The sequence below is a fragment of the Mus pahari genome, chromosome 22 (genome assembly GCF_900095145.1).
Source record: "Mus pahari chromosome 22, PAHARI_EIJ_v1.1, whole genome shotgun sequence".
NCBI lineage: Eukaryota > Metazoa > Chordata > Mammalia > Rodentia > Muridae > Mus > Mus pahari.
Window position 1 is genome coordinate 28,104,277 of NC_034611.1, and position 21,531 is coordinate 28,125,807.

Consider the following 21,531-nt stretch of genomic DNA (forward strand, 5'->3'; position numbering starts at 1 on the left):
GTGTGTGTGTGTGTGTGTGTGTGAGAGAGAGAGAGAGAGAGAGAGAGAGAGAGAGAGAGAGAGAGAGAGAGAGTGAGTTAGTTCTGTCCTTGCTTATGTTATTTCTAATATTGTTTTTTCAGAGTCTTGGAATAGTGTAATAGTGTTTTTAATGTAATTCAAACACAGATGGCAGAAACAAAGAGTTCTGCAAACTGTCTCTGACCTCCACATATTTGACATAGCACACATGCAACACTGTACACACACACACACACACTCACACACACACACACACACACACACACACACACTTGTACAGAATTGATCTTTGAGAGGGGTGTGGTGGTGCACCCCTTTAATTGTAGCACTCAAGAGGCAAGAGTCTGAATTCTAGGCCAACATGGTTGAGACCTTGCTGTGCTGAAACCACACACACACACACACACACACACACACACACACACACACACACTGATTTTTAAAAGATGAATGGTTGTGTGACATGAGTGGACCTAAAATGCTGTGTCAACAAATAGAGAAGTTGAAAATGACTGTGAACAGAAATATGAATTTGTACAGTAAGATATAGCCCTATGTTTGTGGCAGCATGGTAATCTCTTCAGTTGGGTAAGAATTGGGTTCTACAGAGTTCTAGGAGCAGAGAATGAGGTTTCATATCACAATGTCAGATAAAGGATGGCAGAGTCCCCAGAGAGAATTGGATAACTGACTGATCATTAGTTGTAGTGTCCACATTGGTGTGTGCGTGTGTGTGTGTGTGTGTGTGTGTGTGTGTGTGTGTGTGTGTGTATGGACAGGGACACATAGCCTATTATAATGATGAAACTGATCTCCATCTAAAATCAGCATTTTGCACAATGGCTACATATTAAACATACGTTCTTACAGTAGCCATAACAATGTGTAACCCCTTCTCACAACGAATCAGAAAGTCACTAATGCCTGTGAGAAGAAAAGAGTTCCCAAACCAGAGAGGGCAGGGAGCTGCGATGAAGCTATCCTTGTGGTAGACGGACAGGAAATCCCGTCTCTCCAACTAAGACTGCACTGAGTGTGTTGCAGTTGCAGTGCCCTTGAGATAGTGCTCAAGGGTTAATGTTCCTAAAACCGCTTTCTGTTTCCAGGGGCTGATGGTGGCTCTCAGTGAGTGGGACTCCATGATTAGCAATGGGAAGAGTGAGACTGCCATCACTAGGAACAAAACTTAGTTAAGAGTACTCCAGGTACCACAGAGGTCAGAGCTAGCATATTTTATACATCTTGCTTGGTAAGCTGTGAAAACTGATCGAGGACAAATGCAGGCAACACTAAGGAGAGATATTATTTATTCATCTTTATTCAATTTAAGCTACTGTTGCTGACAGTTACTATAAGTTTTTCTTCTTTTTTAATTATATTTTTATTTAAAACCATTTTAAATTTAAATATATTTTGGTCATATTCTTCCCAAGCCCTCTGTCCTACCAGATTCTCTCCCACTCCTTATCTACCCAACTTTAGTTCTTTCCTAAATAAACAAACAAAACCCCAATACAATACCTCTCCCAGTCAAGAAAACAATATAAAATATCAACCCCTCAAAAAAAAAGACAATAACCAACCAAACAAACAAAACCAACAAAATCTCACCAAACTGTGACCAAATAAAAGCACACAAAAAGCTGTGGAGTATATTATATGCTGATCAACTACTGCTAAACACGAGACATACCCTTATATAAGACATGAGATATACTCAGTGTCACTTCATTGGAGAAAGCCTATTTCCCCCTCTCCAAATGGGGGTAAATGACAGTTTAGTTGTTAACCATTACCCTAGTGGCTAGATTTCCTTCCTTCCTTCCTTCCTTCCTTCCTTCCTTCCTTCCTTCCTTCCTTCCGCATTTCTTTATTTCTTTCTCTCTTTCTTTCTTTCACTCATTTTAAATTAAAACATAATAAGATAAAACAAAAACTATCACATTGAAGTTGGATAAGGCAAACCAACAGAAAGAAAGGAACCTGAGAAGGCACACAAATCAAAGACCCACTCTTTTTCACGCTCATGAATCCCATGAAAACACCGCAAACTGGAAGCCACAATCAAAGTGAAGAGCGCCTGCTGCCTCCGTCTCTGTGAGTTCATGAGCTGTGATCATGGTGGTTTAGAGGGCCTTGTTTGCTTGGTGTGCTCCATCCCTCTGGCTCTAATAGTCTTTCTGCCTCCTCTTCTGTGGTGTTTCCAGAGATCTGAAGGGTAAGATTTGATGGGGGTATCTCATTTAGGGCTGAGTATCCCAAAGTCTCTCTTTCTCTGCATAACATCTGGCTGTGGGTCTCTATATTTTGTTCCTGTCTGCTTGCAACTGAAATCTTAGGCACTTATCTGTGAGTCTAGCAGAAAGTCATTCAGAGTCATTTCATCACTGTTTTTTTTTTTTTTTGGACTGGTGTTATTTGTTTTTGCGTAGGTCTCTGTTCTATGTAGTCTCTGGTTGTTGGTCACCCAGGCAGTATCGGGTACGAGTTCCATCTTGTGAATTGGGGCTGAAGTCAAATCAGTTATTTGTTGGTGACTCCAAGAGCTCTGTGACACCATTGCACTAACATACCTTGCTGGTACCACTCCATTTAGATCAAAGGCTTTGTGGCTTGCTTGGTGTTTCCCTTTGTCCCTTAATAGCATGCACAGAATCTTCCTGTTTCAAAGAATCTGGAATGTAGGGGTGAAAGCTCTGTGTAGGCACAAACTTGACATCTCCATGGTCAATGCGTTGCATAGGTGCTGTCCTCAGTAACGGGGCCTCGCTGACTGTTTGTGGAAAACAACACAAAGTCTTGGCAACAGCCTGGTTTGCTTGGAAATTTCTGAGGAGTCCCTTTGGAGAACTACTCAAGTAAATGTACACCAATCCCCACAGTGTACACTTTGTTTGGTGACAAGTGATACTCAGTTGGAGCTCTCTCCCCCATTATTGGAAATTTCATTTAAATTGCCTTCATATATGTATATATTTTAGGAAGTTTTTACTATATTACATTTACATACTACCCCTCATACACCCCTTAATTTTAGCTATCTCTTCTCCCCCTCCTGTTCTCTTTCACAAATTCTCTTTCTCCCAACTTAGTACTTACACTACTGAAGCCCTTTGAACTCTTATCTGTCTATTCTATTTCCCTTTTCTACCCAGATCTGTCTGTTCCCTCTAGTCCCTTACCCTGTACCTAGCCTCTCCGGTTCTCTTGATGTCAGCTTGCATATCACTGACTTTACAGCTACTATCTACATATAAACGAATACACACTATACTTTTCTTTCTGGGTCTGGGTTACTTTACTCAGGATAATTTTTTTTTTTTTTTAGCTCCATCCATTTTGCTTACAAATTTCATAATGGCATTTTTTTTTTTTTTTTTTAAAAAGACAGCTGAGTAATGCTCTGTTGTGTAACTGTACCTCATTTTCTTTATCCATTCTTCTGTTGAGGGACATCCAGGTTTCCAATTCTGGGTTATGAAATTGGTATGCTGTTCTAAGCAATGGACACAGTTGAGCAAGTGCTTTGTGGTAGGATGAAGTGTTGTTTGGGTATATGCGCATAACTGGTATTACTGGATTCTGAGTCGATCTTGCTGAAAAACTGCCACACTGATTTCCAAAGTGGCTGTTCAAGTTTCCACCCCCACTAGCAATGAAGGAGTGTTCCTCTTACTCCATATCCTCACCAGGAAGCGTTGTCACTTGTTTTGGTGATCTTAGTCATTCTAACAGGTGTATGATGTCATCTCAAAGTAGTTTTGATTAACATCTCCCTGGTGGCTAAGGATGTTGAACATTTCTTTAAGTATGTCTGAGGCATTTGAGTTTCCTCTAGAATTCTTTTGTTTAGCTCTGTACCCCATATTTTAGCTGGGTTACTTATTTTCTTGATATCTATTTCTTTGAGTTCTTTTATATATTTTATATATTAGCCCTTTATTGAATATGAAGTTGGTAAAAATCTTTTCCCATTCTGTAGGTTGTCTCTTTGTCTGAATGACTGTTCTTTGCTTGTTTTTCTCTGACTTATTTTCCAAACCATTTGTCATTTGTATATAGAACAGCTGCTGCTTTTCAGTTTCATGAGGTGTCATTTATTAATTGTTGATCTTAGTGCCTGCACTATTAGTGTTCTGTTCAGAAAGTCTTCTCCTTTGACAATGAGTTCAAGGCTATCCCCTGTAGGAGGCCACGGCCCCTCCCCTGGGCTACCTGAAGCCGCACCTTAAAAGATGGCACCTGTTGGCTNTGGAGCTTGTGGTAAACANGTCCATATTTGGTGGTGATATGTTCCCGCTCTTCTGGTTGGCTGAGGCCGAGTGCATGGTGAAGTGACGTGGCCTGCCACGATTGGAGTGGATAAGAGTTTAAAAGAGCTTGTATCCCGGGGCTTGGGGAAGATGAAGAGGAGATGAAGGGGGAGATGACGAGGGAAATGAAGATTGTTCAAGGTTCCTGAATAAACTGCTGAGAGAAGAACTGGTGGTTGCGTCTTTCCTGCTGGTCAAGGGAGGATACGACAATCCCCTACTTTCTTTTCTATTAGGTTCAGTGTATCTGGTTTTTATGTTGAGATTTTTGATCCTATGAGTTAATTTTGTATCCAGCCATTTAGCTGAAGGAGTTTTTCAACTGTAGGAGTTCCCTGATAGAATTTTTAGGGCCCCTTATGTATATCATCATATCATCTGCAAATAGTGGTACTTTGACTTCTTCCTTTCCAATTTGTATTCCCATGGTCTTCTTTATTGTAATATTGTTTTTAGCTAAGACTTGAGGTATTATATTAACTAGTTATGGGCAAAGTGGGCAAACTTGCCTTGTTCATGATTTTAGTGGAATTGGTAAACTGCCATAATAAATATGTTGAGGTATGTGCCTTGCATCTGTAACCTCTCTAGACTCTATTGTGAAGGGGTATTTTATTTTGTTGATGATATTTTACACATCCAATGAGATGATCATGTTTTTTTTTTCCTTTCAAATTGTTTGCATGGTAGATTACATTTATTGATTTGCCTATGCTAAGCCATCCCTGTGTCTCTGGGAGTAAGCTTCGTGATCATGATGGATGAACTTTTTTGATATGTTCTTGGATTGGATTTAATAGTATTTTATTGCGTATTTTTACTTCTATGATCATAAGGGAAATTGGGCTATAATTCTTATTCTTTATTAAGTCTTTATATTGTTTGGGTATCAAAGTAATTCTGCCCTCATAAAATAAAGTAGGCCATGTTCCTTTTGTTTCCATTTTATGGAATAATTTGAGGAGAAATGGCATTAAGTCTTCTTTAAAAGACTGGTAGAATTTTGCTATAAAATCATCTAACCCTGGGCTTTTTTTTTTTTTTTAAGTTGGGAGACTTTTAATGACTGCTTCTATTTCATTAGTGGCTATAGGCATGCTTAAATTGCATATATGATCTTGATTGAACTTTGTAAAGTGTTATGTATCCAGAAAACTATCCGTTCCTTTAGATATTCAAGCTTGGTGAAGTACAGGATTTTAAAGCACGTCCTTACTACTCTCTAGACTTCCTTGGTGTCTCTGACTATGTCCTCCTTTTCCTTTCTAACTTTGTTCATTTGGATAGTTTCTCTCTGCCTTTTATCTAATTTTGCCAATCTTGTTGATGCAAGGAACCAATGTTAAGGTATATTTCTTGAATGTGGCCAAAGGATGAAACCTGCCTTTGAAAGCATTCTTTTAGTCTGTCTTTTTTATTGGGGGATTGTCATCATTGATGTTTAAAGATGTCTATGAACAATGACTGTTGATTCCTGTGAATTTTTTGTTGATGTTGATTGTGGTGTTGGTCGTGTGTATATGTGTGCGTGTGTGTGCTTAATTCTTGTTCCTTCCTTCTTTTGATTTTGTTGGTTTTGGGCTATTTAATCTCTGTTTGTTAACAATGGAGTTTATCATCTTGTATTTTCAATAGGGCTAGTTTTGTAGATAGATTTTTTTTCATTTGTTTTTTAACATTGGATGTCATATTTCTTCTTTCGATGGTGATTAAAAGTTTGGCTGGGTATAGTAGTCTGTAATGCCATCTGTGGTCTCTTAGAGTCCGCAGCACATGTATCCAGGCCCTTCTGTTACTCAGAATGTCCTTTTCTCAATGTCAGGAATAATTTTAATTTTCTCCTTCTTTAGGTCAGGGAAATTTTCCTTTAAGATTTTGTTGAAAATACTTTCCATGCCATTTACCTGTGTTTGTTTTCCTTCCTGTATTTTTATTATTCTTAGATTTTGTCATGGATGCTTTATATACCAAGAGTACTTTGGACCTAGCCTCTTCTTTGACCAGTATATCCAAATCTTTTATCATATCTTCAATGTCTTAGATTCTTGCTTCCATCTCTTGGATTTAATGATGAAGCTTGCTCCTGAAGTTCCTGCTTGAATTCCTAAATTTTTAATTTCCAAATTTCCTCAGTTTTTTAAAAAGCTATTTCCACTTTCAGGTATTGATTGGTTTTATTTGGTTCCTTCAATTGTTTGTGTTTTCATAAGCTTATTTAAAATATTTATTCATTGCCACTTTAAGGATCTCTATCCTATTCATAAAGACGATTTTAAGGTCTTTTTCTTGTGTTTCAGCCATGTTGGAATATTCAGAACCTTCTGTGTTAGGGTTGCTCACCTCTAGTGGAGACATATTGCCCTAGCTGATATTGATTATGTTTTGATACTGGTGTCTAGGCATCTGGGATTAGAAATCTTGTAATTCTAGGTAATTATATCTGATTTTTTTTTTTTTTTTTGGTTGGGTGGGTGGATCTTTTTGTCCCTTGGTTTTTGTTTCCTCTGGTTCTTAGGAAGGTTTCATTGCTGTGTGTTGTTTGTAGGAAAATCCTCTCAGGTTCTGATAAGTGTGGCCGTGGGGGTTCCAGGTAAAAGGTATTTCTAGGTATTGGAACCTGAGACTTAGGAATGGGGAATGGTTGTAGGCATTGAGGGGAGCTACACAAGAGAGAGAGAGAGAGAGAGAGAGAGAGAGAGAGAGAGAGAGAGAGAAAGAGAGAGAAGCAGGATCTTCCACCAGGATCTTGGAATGAGGACAAAGAGTATGGAGAGGCAACAGCAGAAGTTTTGCTAAAGAGTTGGGGATGAGACTGGGGGATTGGACTTAGAGGAATAGATGGGGATGTGAAGATCTGCAATAGCCTACTTGATTCCCTAGTCAGAGTGGTCTTTATGTCCCCAAGGAGTGTCTGCTGGAGTGAGTGGGAAATTTGGAGTGGGAGATCTGTATGATCCACTGGAGATGGGTGCAGAAGGGGAAGGAAGGCTGCAGCATCTGTTGTGTTGCAGAGGTGAGATGAGACTGGGGGATTGCACTTGGAAGAGCAGACAGAGAGGTGAAGAGCTGCAATTAACTTATCTACTTCTCTGCCCAGAGTAGCCTGTGGGTTCCCAGGGAGTTCCTGGTGGAGTTGTGGGGTGGGGCAAAGCAATGAGTTGAGGGACAGAGGTTAGGAGGCAAAGATCTGTGGGATCCACTAGAGACAAGGCGCAAGGGCATCTGTAGAATGTATTCTTCAGATGTTACAGAGCTGGGTAATGAGATTGGGGATTTGATTTGATGGAGCAAAAGGAGAAGTGAAGGTCTGACATCAGCCTACCTGTTTTCCTGGCTGAAGTGGTGACAGCCATTTTTTAAAATAAGAATGTGAAAATTCATTATTCCACCTTCTTACCCATCTCCCCTACCCCAGGCACCGTGATTGTACACCTGGTCTGTCTTACTAGCTAGAGCTCAGTCAAGACACAAAAATCCAAAACGATCTTGTGTGCAAACAATTCACAATGCTATTGTTACTGGTAGAAAAGTAATGTTCTCAGGAAAGAGCAAATAGACATATTCTTCTTGGCATTGGTCTGGACTATTGGAGAAAACAATCAGGCAATGAAGGTACCTACTTGGAGTGTGTCAGAGTCGTCTTGAAATGGGGATTAGCTGCCTCTGCTTTTTAGCACTTAGAGGCAATAGGGACCACTCAATCAGCAGTGGTCATGTAACATATAGCATTTTTTTTGTGTGTGAAGAAAAATTAGTCTCCAGCAAAGACAAACGGACAAGTCAGGATACCACAGAGAAGTCAAGTTCTCCTTTAGAAGTCTTAGAAGAAGATTTTTAAAAAGTTCAGAATAAATGTCTCATCAAACCTTTCTAAGCGTAGCTATGGGGCATCTTCCTCTTGGACGACGACTAACAGATTCTGATCTAGCTCCACTTCCGCTGTACATTACAGGCCTGGAACTCAGCTGCTATCTTTCTTTGACAAACTGCCTTGGCCTAATTACTTTTATGTGAAGAATTACTGCTACATGGAAGTTAATTTTCCTGCTCTCCAGATGCTGCCTTTTGAATGGAAATACAGTCACGATTTTGACAAACTTTAATTTAGTCACTCATTATGTTGTTCTCTGAAATTGCATCTCACTGTCATATATGGTTTTATGCCCTACTCGTTTCCTTCTCAAAGGTAAATGTACTTTGGCTAGTCCTTTCCCCTTGCTATTCTTATTGGCTCAATGTGTAAATGCCTCTTCAAAGCCCAGCTGGATTCTAGAACCCTTGGGCCTCTTAGGCCAGAGTGGCTCTTGCTCTAAGCCTTTAGCAGAGATAGAATCTTTTGTGAGCAGTAGTCAGAGAAGGCCTGGTAGAGACTTTCCTGGGAGTTAGTGTGAGGCCATTCTAACGACAAATTGTCAGCCATGGAAAGATGGTGGACTCCAGCATAAGCTAACTCCAGCCTTCCTCCCACAGTTGTAAGCCAGACTCAGAAGACAGCCACTGAAAGTGTTTCCTGTTTCTGTATGGAAGATTCATATGTGAGTGTGAATGTGTGTGTGTGTGTGAGTGTGTGTTGTCATGCACATCATACATTTGTTTCAGGACATCAGAGGTTGACATTGAATGTCTTCCTCATTTACCTATCTTTTTATAATCTATCTATCTATCTATCTATCTATCTATCTATCTATCTATCTATTTATCTATCTATCGCCTATTTATGAAACATTCTCATTCTGTAGCCAAGGCTGGACTTGAATTCACAGAAATTCCCTCCTATTTCTGTATTCTTCATGCTAGGTTTAGAAGTGTGTGCCACCAAGCTTGGACTCCATCTTATTTTATAAAGACCATGTTCTCTCAGTGTCATTTCCCAGTGAAACCTTTCTCTACTAAGGGAAGCATCGCCATCTCCCTTCTGACAAAACATAATTGTGGGGATATACTTTATGTTTAGTGTTTTCTATGTAGGTCTCCCCTCCCCAGTGATCAGCGTTAGAGGCCAATGCTCAATTGCTTTTTATCTTTCTATCCCCAGTTCCCAGGGCAGTGAGTGGTTCACATCATTGCAGTTAATCAATTAATGACTACAAATTGAATTAAACTGATGTAATTAATCAGTGGGGCTTGATATCATTACTGTAAAAAAAAAGAAGAAGAGGAAAGCCTTATATATGGGCTACATCAATCCTCATCAAAACTGCTCTTGGCTATATATATTCACACAAGTTGATGCTGATACAGGCATATGGAATCTTCCTGTGCAGTTACTTGTATGGTGCTGCCTATGAATGGCTGTTAGCTTTTATCAATTCTTCAACAGAAAGGCACCTGTTCATATACAGGTGTCTGAGAATATGCTGAAAATTATTTTGAATCTCTCAACAAAGGGGCTTCGTCAGGAAATCTGGTTTTATCTCCATGTAAATGAAAGAGCCTTAATGAAAGTTTAAAATCAGCAGAACATTCACTCTCGACCAATTTAGTCCAGAAAACTGGCTTTTTCACTAAGATGATGATGATGATGATGATGATGATGATGATGATGATGATGATGGTGTGTGTGTGTGTGTGTGTGTGTGTGTGTGTGTGTGCACGCACATATATACTATGCTCTGAGTGTGCTGGGTATATTGCAATCTAATGGAACAGGCCTTAGCAAAACAAACCAAGCATGTGACAGATGTTCACTAGATCAATGTTGAAACATTTGCATACTGGGGAGGGATAGATACTGATTTCCTACATAGTTCTATGCACAATGATTTCAATTCAAGCTCCGTTTGATTTTTCAGATCCCCATCCCTTTCACGGCTGAAAGGCTCTCCATATTCATATGGCGTGATAATAAGCATAATGTGTCAAAGCAGAGCCTTGTTCTGTCGCCTTTTGTAGCTGGTAGTTTATGCTAATGCTCCACTGAAGTGGTGGCTGTCCAAAAGTGAACCAGGATAGTGAGAAAACCCTTTGAGGGTTTGAGAGGTCTTGATCAAAGTCTAGTAGGTGATCTTGAGGATGTTTTATGTGCTCTCAATTCCCAGAGAGGAGGGGACTTCAGAGAACATAAAAGGAAGTCCCTTGCCCTCGGACATGCCACATGCACCTTGAGAGATGCACAGGTATTTAATAATCTATTTTAAAGTCCCCCCAAGAAAGGAGACTTCTATTGTTAGCATTAATCAATTAGAGTTCTTAATACCCTCGCTAATATGTCCTCTTATGCAGCAGCATTTTCCACACTGCTATTTCTCGGTAGAGTTTTTTTTTTTTTTTTTTTCATGGTAAGATTAAAGAATCCATTAATCATCCTCTTATCTCATATCAAATATATGAAGGTTTTCCCAGCCATCACTGGGCTTTGTTTTGTTCTCTTTTGTTTCCAGTGCAAGTGACATCCTGCTAATTGTCATAACCCTAGCCAAGTTCCCCAACCCACAAATACTAACGTTTGGAGCACCTCATTTGTATCATTCAAAAGCATCTGTAACGAGGTGATGACTGGTCTTGGGGTGTTATATAGGACAGATGTTTTCCATTTGCAGCTTCTTCAGGACCTCAGTCCTCAGAGATGCTAGGGGAACAGTGAAGATTTGAGCTGCGACCAAAGTGCCAATAAGGCAACAGGGAAGCCTTTGCTGTGTGTTTGCGAACCAGTAATGGCTTCTCAGGATAATCTCTGCTATCATAGAATTATGTAAGGTTGCGATGAACATATAGGAAGTCCATATGAACATGTCTATTCAGTCAGGTTAGATAACCTCTCATTACCCAAGGATGAGGCCAGCTCTTCAACTTATTAGAAAGCTCCCTAATTCTTTGTTGATCTTCAGTTTCCTTACTCATAAAACAGAAATACTATAAATATACATTTCACAATAATTAAATAAGAGTTGTAGGCGACATATCTAGCATATGACAGCTGTTGTTTTGAATGCATGTCTAATTTGACTTTGAGTTTCCTAAGAGTGGTGTAACCAAGTCTCTTTCTTAATAGGCTAAGATTTTATCCATCCAAGATTCTGTCCTAAATTTGAAACTGGAAGTGTTCTATGGGATTACTTCAATGTTGATTTTTTTTTCCACGTCCTCAAGGAATATAATAAACTGATTCCCAAAGGGTTTTCTTTTATTATAAACAACAGTGAGTGTAAATAAAAATTAGGAGCAACTGCTCATATAAGCTGTGCTTCCTGAAGATTACTTCATTCCCATAATGATTCATCCTTCTTCCATGAAGTCATATGACAGATGATGCAAGTTTCAGACATGTTGAGCAAGGCATCTAGATTCTGGAAGCCTGGACTCTAATCCTCACTCCTCCTCCACCCTCTTTTACTCTGCTGTTGTGTCCAGAGACTCATTCAAGTCTCCAATTTCTGTAGAATAAATGGTCGTCGTTTTCCAAATGTAGACAACCGCTGATGAGAAAATTTAGACAAGAACATCACTTTAGAAGTGCATGCCACATCACCTACAACAAATTCTTTCTGCAATGAGTAAGAATGGCATTGGGTTATACATGAAAGGTTGTTTTAATATGAGTGGAGATTAAAGCAGTGGTGAGTAGAAGGTTCAAAATCCCCCATGGTTGGTTAGTTTAGGCCAAGTTAGATAGATTAATATTTTTCACACTGTCACACCTCTACTTACAGGTTTAACAGGCTTTAATGCAACATGATCCTGGTAGTGGGAGTGCGCTTCTAGTCCACCTATGAAATCAACTGAAATACAGCAGCCCAAGTTGGATCAGTGTGTAAATGAAAACGCATGTAACATGAATTTTAAAGTAGACTACATATGCACAAGACTAAGAGAAATATCAGTTTCCTATAAAGGGGAGGAAGTGAGTATTTACTATGAAGGGCTCCTAAAACTATTGTGGGAGAGTTTTAAAAAGCACACAAATAACCAAGCTTTTAGGGCCGGAACAAGACACAGTTGCTATTGATTTTAGAATAAAAATATGGTCATCTGAAATAGTGCAAGGTTTGAAATAATGTGTTTCCTTATATCTCAAAATCCATTCTTTTCTTTTGGTTGCCAAAATCCACGTTTTACCTTCTTAAGAATATTCACTGCATATTTTGGGAAGTCAATCGGTCTCCATGCCTCTGTCCTCAAGTTGCTCCTAAGAAATAAACATCCATCTTGCAACTTTTCTGAAGTTTCCATGGTCTGGACACAATGGGGATCGGGCTGCAGTCTCTGGAGTCATGGTGATTTTTATAACCATATTTATAATTGCCTTCTGCCTTACACTACTTTTCTCTCAAATCTTTAATTTGTTTCTTGTATTCTAATTCTCACTGAAGGTATTACTCAAAATCATCAGGTCTCAACCTCTGAATTGCAACCCCTTTGGAGGGCCAAATGACCCTTTCCTAGGGGTCACCTTAGACCATCAGAAAACACAAATACTTACACAAATACTTATACTACGATTCATAACAGTAGCAAAATTACAGTTATAAAGTAGCAATGAAAGTAATTTTAGGTTTGGGCGTCACCACAACATGAGGAACTGCATTCAAGCGTCAGAGCATTAGGGAGGTTGTAAAGCACAGAGGTTTGGTGTATAACAGTAGCTTATTAATAGGTATGTAGGCACACAGGGGCACTGGACTCTCAGGGGCATGAGTATGAGGTATGCACACACACAGTAAGATACACAGTATGCAAACTATCACAGCAGCTCAAGATGGGCATTTCAGGAACAATGGTTGAAGGATAGATGAATGAGCTTGGAAGTTTGGCTGAATACCCAGCTAGCCGTAGCCACCCTGGCAACTGCTGACTAAATTTATCCTTTCTCTTCCTTGGAGTGGCTGAAGCAAACCCAGGACAATCCAATTTTAACCAGCTCAACAAATAACCATGAGCCTGCGAGTGCCTAGCAAATAAATGCCCATGAGCGACAGTTTGGACTAAGCTTTATAAGAAATTTAATAAACTATTTGTCCTCAGCTCTTTGGATCTCTGGGAAGAATTGGAGAAGGAAGATCATCGTGTTGATTAAAATTGAATGGCTGGATTACTTGTAGGGCACTTTTCAAAAGTAAAGAGGATATAAAAAATAAATGAGATTTATAAGTAACTATAATACTATGTAAATAATAAATAAAATAGTTTGATTTAAAAACTATGTTCAAAATTGAAACATTAGTTGGTATATATGTATCAAAGAAAAATAAAATGAATAGGTCTATATATTGATTTTTAGGATTACAATATAATGCTAATAGAGTCATTATTTTCCAAAGAAATTAATGATTTTATCTGTTCCTTAATTATCTCTGTTGTTGACATATCACATAAATGGTATTTTGAGGAAAACAAATGTTCAACATTAATTACATTATTTTTATAAATCTATAGCTTTCTACGAAGTTTCTTTGTAGCATTAGTAAATTTAAATTAAAATTTAAAATGACATTGTTTATAGTTTGGTATTTGTTTTATATGTATGTGTATGTGCATGTGCCTGTATGCATGCATCACTGTGTGCGCATTGTGTACCTACATGAGCCACAGATGTCAGCAGAGGTGTGTAATCTTCAGGAATTGGAGTTACAGGTGTTTGTGGGATGCTATGTAGGTACTGTGACCTGATCTAAGGTGCTCCGAGAGAGCAATAAGTGCTCTCAACTGCTGAGCTGCTCTCCAGCCTCAACGCTGTATTTTTAATTTATTTGTGAGGGTAGGTGTGTTCGTGTGCCGTGGCACACACCAACGTGTCAGAGTTGCTTCTTTCCTTCCACCATGTGGATTCTGGGACTTCACCTCTGCTCAATACACTTGGCAGTGAGTGCTTTACCTGCTAATCCATTCCACCGGCTTAGCATTAGTAAAATTGAAATTGATAGCTGAAGGGACTCTGGAAGTTGTAATGGTGGCATCCTGTGAAATCTGTAGTCACAACAGCAAACTCTGTAAGAGTGGATGTGGCAGAGATGCAGGCAGTGGTAGAAGGCAGTATCCAGCCACAGCTTGCCAGAAACCTTCAGGGTGTCGAGGGTGAATTCTGTATACTCTAGTTATTACATCCCACAAGTACAATGTGCATTTTAGAAATCAATTAGCACGACTGGGAGTTGGCAGCCACTATCCAGAAAATTCAAGCAGTGCTGTCTCCTCTGTTCTTGAAACCCAGGCATTGCTATCAGGCCTCACAGGGAGAGCACAGGACCAGGAAAGGCCCCTGTTTCGGTCCTTCAAATTCACTTCTGGTGCCAATTTTCAATTGCACAGCTAAGCATCTTCCTGGAAGAACTAATGTTGCTTGTAATTGAATAGCTTTGTGGTTACTCGCTGTAGCCCTCTGAATCTCCGACAAGGTTCTCACCCAACTGAACAAATGACAGCACTTCTCTACAGAGCCTTCTGCCATTGTGAACACTCAGGTTTGTTTTCACAACCATTCGTAACTTCCATACTCATCCCAAGGACACTAGGTCATGAATGAAGCTTCCATTCATGCTCCTGAGTCAGTCATCTTTGCTCAGCCATTGCAAATTTCCCTTCCACGGGACTGAAGAATATAAGGCAGATGCTGGGCATTGCCCACTGTGTGCAGCACAGAATATGTACAGAATACTTGGTAGTGAAAGCAGTGGCTTCGTGGGAACAATGATGCGTTGCAAGCCATTTGAGAATGGAAAGCCCTTCCTTTAGGGTTGTAGGACAAGTCCCCTTCCTATGTGACAATTTCCTTATGCTTCTCAGAGGCCATACAAGCCTTAATCCTTCTCATTCCTCATGGGGAAACTTCTGCTGCTGCTGATATATGCATCCTCCTCTGGGTGAGGGAGCTGGCTTTTCACTGTATCTGAGTCTCTTTGTATTTTCAAAATTCCTCTGAACCAAAAGCTTACAATATATGTAAAAGACATTGGGCAAATAAGAACAAGCTTCTCTTTTATTATCAAGACATCACATTAATCATGTGTCTTAGTTTATAAAATGTGACCGTTAGCATCTTAGTTCCCTTTTCATGCCTGAGTTTCCTGCTCTCGATTTTTATTGTAGGTCATAGAGGAGGAAGTCCTTTCCATCTGTGGGAGTATTCAGAGGTTGTGGACGCCTGCCTTGCCAGCAAGGAAGACGCCACACAACAGGATTCTTCTGCACACGTTTATTGGGAGAGCTTGATTGCTGTGGCGAAAGACTCCGAGCCCTAGAACTAGCGCTGCTTTTATAGGCCTAGGACTGGCATGGCCATGTCTGATTGGTTCTGCTTTCAGTCCCTAATTTACATGCCCTGGGATGGGCTGTGACTTGGCGCTCGAAACCCATTTACACCTGCGCACATTGGTTGTTTACCCGAAATACACGGGCGGTGGCCAGTGGTAGCCAGCGCCATCTTGTAATGGTGTTACGTGGCTTCCCACAAGAGGTTCTTTAGCCATTGGCTAAAACTTGGGCCTTAGGGTCCTTAGCTTGGGTACTTTGGGCATATTCTCATTGAGCAGGCACTGGGTAGTTGTAGGGTGTAGCCTGGTTAATAGTGGCAACATGGTTAGTGTAGGGGCTGAGCAAGGGCTTGATTGTAGTTAAGAGTCTCAACTGTGACAGGTACAGTCAGCTCCACCTCCTTTGCTTGGGCATTCTTGAGAAAGCTGGAGAGCCTCCTAGCCATGCTGGTCTCTACAGCAGTAGCTCTGAATTTTAATAAAATTTAATAAAATCCTACTTGGATTTAACTAGGCATATTTAAGAAGTTGATACATTCTCTTTGTTATCTTTGAGGATATATTTATAAATTATAACATACTTATAATGCCCAGAAAAGAATTTATTATAAAGGAACAGATTTTTATGTTTCTATTATTAGAGGTAAACAGATTGTGAATATTTTAGTGTATTTTTTCCAATTTCTTTTGATTTTAAGACATACAAGTTACAAGTACAGGGAAAACTTTCACATCTATCCTCATGTTTTGGTTTTACATATCATGCAGGCCTTGTTTTACACTCCAACTTTGCAATTTTCTAGCTTTAGAACTATGGAATATCATTAAATTTCTTAGTGCATTATGCACTTATGCAACTGGCTTGTAGAGTTATTAATTAACAAGTGATCGATCACCCTATAGGGTTGATTTAAAAACATTTGCTCATGATTGACCATTGGAGACAGTATAGCAAGGAAGAATCATTATTGCTTCAGTCTGTCTTAGCCAGTGGCTCTTAGCAGGGAGGGAGAGGACTAACTTTTGAGGTAGTAGAGGACCAACATTTGAGATGGCTTATTCTCTTGGAATGACAAGGAATTTTATTAGGTTGGTACATCTGGAAGCTTCTGCTAAGGGCCTTTGTATTGCCTCATAACTCCTGTGTAAGACGAGAGGCTATGAGAACATGTGGAAGAGAAGATGTTACAGGTGGCAGAAAGCTGAAGATGTGTGCTTCTTTTCTAGACATCTTCCTTCTTGACCAAGATGTTTATATCTCTATTTATTTATTTATTCATTTATTACAATGAAGGCTGTTTCACTGTGGAAATATTTATTATTTATTTATTTATTTATTTCAATGAAGACTGTTTTACTGTGGATATGAACTGTAAAACACCAGGGTCCATAATTCACTATGTATTTTCATCACATTTACACCCCCTATTACTCTAGTCTCTTTCCCCCTCTCATCTTTTCCTAACACTCTCATCAGGCGGAGACACTTGACTTTGGGGAGACCTTTAAGGTCTAAATCGTAATTAGGGTCATTTTTGATTCATTGATTAAATTTCTAGGAAGTTTATACACAACAACCAGGAAAAGTAAAAATGACAACAACAACAACAACTCTAAACTTTTAGATCATTTGGTGATATTTCAGGTATACGCCTTATGATCTCTCTCCCTCTCTCTTACTTTCTCTTTCTGGTATGATTCTAAAGCTACATTTTGATGTCTTAATTAAAAAAAAAATCCATTTTGAACTGAAGCAAACAGTTTCATACACTTCTCCATAAAATTAAGACGTTTACCCCTCTTAAGACACAGTCTCAAATCTGTCTCCTAACACGGCTACACTGGCTATCAATGCACTTCTCTTGATCACACATTTTTCTCTGACTACTGAATTCCCATATATCAGAAATTTTGTTTAGTTTAGAGTTGTATGAGAATTTGTAAAAATCCCCAACAACATGTTCTTGTTCCCATGGAGAGTGCTGCGACCTGACAGAGCCTGCATTGTGCTTGAGATCTGGTTTCTCACAGTTGGAAAGGTTAGCTGACTTGTAGGGTAGACAATTATCAGTCAGTCATAGTTTGATGCCTAGAGGTTCTATCTTCTGTGAATGGCTTTATTTTAGAAACGAACACTTCCCCTTGTAAACTCTGCTCATGGGGGAGAAAAAAAAAAACAAAAACAAAACCCCTCTGAAGAAGAATTTGTGGCCTCAAGTCACTTATGGGATGTGTTTAGGCTCTCTCTATGCTGCTGCTGCGGACGGGGAGGGAGTGTAGAACCTGTCAGAATGCCCATGAGATGGTGTCATTCATCTTCCCTTTAAGTTATGGTTGGCATTGACATTTGTCCCTGCTCTTTATTTTTTTCCAGTAGCATGGACTTTGAAGGGGCGAGGTTTCTCTTTTCTTCATATTTTAAGTCACTCCACAGATGCTTTGCAGATGAATATGTCCTCTTTGTGTGACACACACACAGTGATTTTTATTCTTAATATTTCCAGTGTTGTTCTTTTAGTTGCTGGGGTATATATTATTGCTGAAGGCTCACCGAGACCTTGAAGGATTAGGATGATGCTGTCTTTGATGCGTACGTCCAGAATGCTGCTCAGTATCCTTGTAAGGTACTTGGATGATGGTAAATATATACTCTTCTCTTCCTTTACACTTGGCTTTGTTTTGCAAGAGCTCTCTCATTCTTATGAGATGCTCAAGACACCTTTTCATCAACCCAACATGTACACCGAGTCTTTACTTTCTAGCATTTAGAAAAGACCAGCGATGGCCCTTTTCTTTTCTTTCTCTTTTAAATTTTTTGCCTGACAAAGCTTATGTAGCCTAGCTTCAACTATGCAGAGGAGGATGTCCTTGAGGAGGTGACATTCCTTTAGCTCCCAACTGCTAGGACCACAAGCAAGCATCATTCCTTTTGTTTAGTTTTTTTTCCTTCTCTTCTGTGACATTCGTTTTAATAGCTATTCAATTCTTCCTGAACTTTCTCAGCTCTGAAAGCTACACTAGTTGCACTAGGTTTCCCAGTGGTAGACACGTCCTTAGCCCACCAGACAGTTTCACCCCTCCCTGCTCCTGTGTTTTTTGTGCCACCCTGTGTTTTTATTGGCTGTGCTTTTGGCTTTTGTTCCCTTTGTGATTTCGGATTCCTGGAGCAAAATGTTTCTTGTAATCTTTGCTGACAGTTTCTTTCCACTTTAGAATTTCCTAAGAGTGTGTAATACTTAAATAATGGGATAATAAATTCTAGAACCTCTTTGAGGTCAATGAAGCAGAAGAGAATGGCTGAAAGAAAAAAAAATGTTCCAAAAGGTATGAGGCCACAAACAGCCCCAGAATTTGTCTCAACAACTCATAAGTGAATTCCTGACCCATGTAAGGTATTTTCTTATCGTTACTCAGTTTTACTCAATCCATTTTTTTATCATTTGTGCTTATGACTAGCCGATGTTTTACTTTGCTCTATAAATCAAGTGACAAATACTTGTTGGCTTTGAAGTCTCGCTATAACTCCTTTCTACTGTCTGCTTCTACAATTTTAGGCATTTCTCCTTGCAAACAATATTTTTTCCTCCTCCCATCCTCCTTTCTTCTTCTTCTTCTTCTTCTTCTTCTTCTTCTTCTTCTTCTTCTTCTTCTTCTTCTTCTTCTTCTTCTTCTTCTTCTTCTTCTTCTTCTTCTNTTCTTCTTCTTCTTCTTCTTCTTCTTCTTCTTCTTCTTCTTCTTCTTCTTCTTCTTCTTCTTCTTCTTCTTCTTCTTCTTCTTCTTCTTCTTCTCCTCCTTCTTCTTCTTCTTCTCCTCTCCCTCCTTTTTGTTTTATACCTGCATCATTAGTTTTTGTTCTCTGTTTCTGAGGTCAATCTCCATCGAAAGTGTTATTTCCTTACTGAGATTTCTCTCATAAATCCTTTTCTCTGTGAATTACTTTCCAAAGAAAATTGTTCAGAACCTATCATTCCCAAGATTAACTCTATTCACCACTCCACACCATCCAGTAGAACACCCCAAATGGCATGGCCTGAGAGAATGCAGAACTGACAGAAGGTTGATTGCCTCACTCTCTGAAGTGTCTCTGTGAGTAGATACATGAGTATTTGTGCATATGTTACATGTGCATATGTGTGCATAACTATGTGCATGAACATATGCATGTATATGTTTGTGTGTTGTGTGCATACTCATGTGTATATGCATGTATCTCTATATGTATGTAGACATGTTTGTGAATGCACTCGTGTGCATGTGTGTCAATTTCGTGGGAAGTGACACTTGGAAAAGATAGCAACCAGCCCTTTGGGACAATCATTTCTTACTAAGGGAAGGGTAATTTATTTGCTGTGTACCTGTATGTGTTGACATTATGTCTTTGAATGCCAAATATAAAACTTTTTGGCACTGCTGGTGATTTCTTTCTTTTTGCCTAAAATTCTTTTCAAGAAATTTAGCTTAATAAATATTTTTTCTATTATTTAAAAACGTATTTGTTTTGTTCTTTTCCTTACAATGTGGTATTCCATACATGTGGACTAGACACATGCTCTGAACATCTGGGCTTGATTCAATTACACCACAGCCTCTGTTTTTTGGTTTACTTGATTCACTTGCCATAATATAATCTTCTCTTTATAGTTCTGTATATGCATAAGCCTGACTCACCTGTTAGAATATAAGCTCTCCTGGGAAATGGCTAAGTTCTTCAGTGCATCTCTGTATGCAGTGGCTTACCACACAGAAGTCCCTCAATGACTGTTTCTCAAATGAGTAGATCAGTAATAGATCCACAAGGGATTGCTCTCTGAGCTATTTAGACACTGAAAACCAAAAACTATGTCGAACCAGGACAATAAGTACTTCCTCACCTGAGTAGATGAATAGCCTTAGAACGAGAGAAAATATGATTGAAATTCAGCTTAACAAATTCCTGAAATGTCTACAACAGTTGGCATCCTACCTGGGAAACGGAAGCAGTGTAGAGTGCCACCAGGTGGTATGGTTAATAGCAACAAACAGAATGCCAAGCAAGTGTTGTCCAGCTAGGCCAGAAGGTAGTGAAGTGTTTTAAACTGATGGCAACCCTAAAATGCACCCCAAAGAAATTGAGTAGAGAAAACATGTTTGTCTACTCAAATTAACTGTTAATCATAGTTGTAGACTGTGGAATGAGAATCCCTCTTGTTTTAACAAATATGTATATGCATATACGTAAACATATAGCTGCACGTGCATGCGCAATACAGAATACATATCAATTATTTAAATCTATTCATAGGAAGATATTCATTTGAAATTAATGTCCTGCTTCCACCAGAAAGATCCTGATCATGAGGAAATACCAGTTTGCATTAGATAGAAGTTGTGCATGTCTACTAAGGGAAAGAGACAGTAAAACAAGTGCACTGTATGTATTAATAACCTCCTATTGACTATTAACTAGAATTTATACCAGTGTGGTGTGTAAGATATTTGCAATTCTTAATATAATCTTATAGATTGTGGTAGAAAAGACAGATTCTCCTGTAAGGTCAATTCAAGTTTTAAATTGGTTTGTTTTTCATTTGCAATTTTAGGTCAAAAGACATTAAAATTTCATTAAATGTGTGCGACATTTTTTTTTTAAAAAACTTGCAATCTAATTTTTGTATGTTTCCTTTATTAGATTTATCTGCTGGGGCAGCTTTAAAAACAACACACATGCAGTTTTATTAGGAAGATTCTGTGAAAAATTCCACAACAACCATAACTCTAATGAATTCAGAACAGGTTAAGGGCTAGGAGACTTCTAAGTTGCAAATAAAACAGGTTATGCAAATGAATCCAGACCCTGGATTTAAATAGATCAAACAGAATTGAAATCAAACGGAAGCTTTGATCATTTTTCCATCGTCCTCCTGCTCAGCACATGAGCAGGAGATAGAATGAGGAGATAGTCTACCCTTTTGTGAGTCATCAGGGCAGGAAAACCCTTTGACCTGATGTTGGAGGAGTTTGTGTAGCGCGTT

The 21,531-nt window shown here is 39.1% G+C and overlaps 1 protein-coding gene across 2 annotated transcripts in view; it reads right to left on the reverse strand.

Annotated features, from left to right (window-relative positions):
• The window catches only part of Nkain3 (sodium/potassium transporting ATPase interacting 3), a 601,685-nt gene that overhangs the window by 6,344 nt on the left and 573,810 nt on the right, over positions 1 to 21,531 (reverse strand). Inside the window, exon 6 of one of the 2 annotated variants that reach the window (XM_029533295.1) lies at positions 11,982 to 12,052. The exons of the other annotated variant lie outside the window; for it this stretch is intronic. Coding sequence (XP_029389155.1) covers positions 11,982 to 12,052 — 71 coding nt within the window. The remainder of the gene's footprint in view (positions 1 to 11,981; positions 12,053 to 21,531) is intronic. 2 annotated transcript variants of the gene reach the window in all.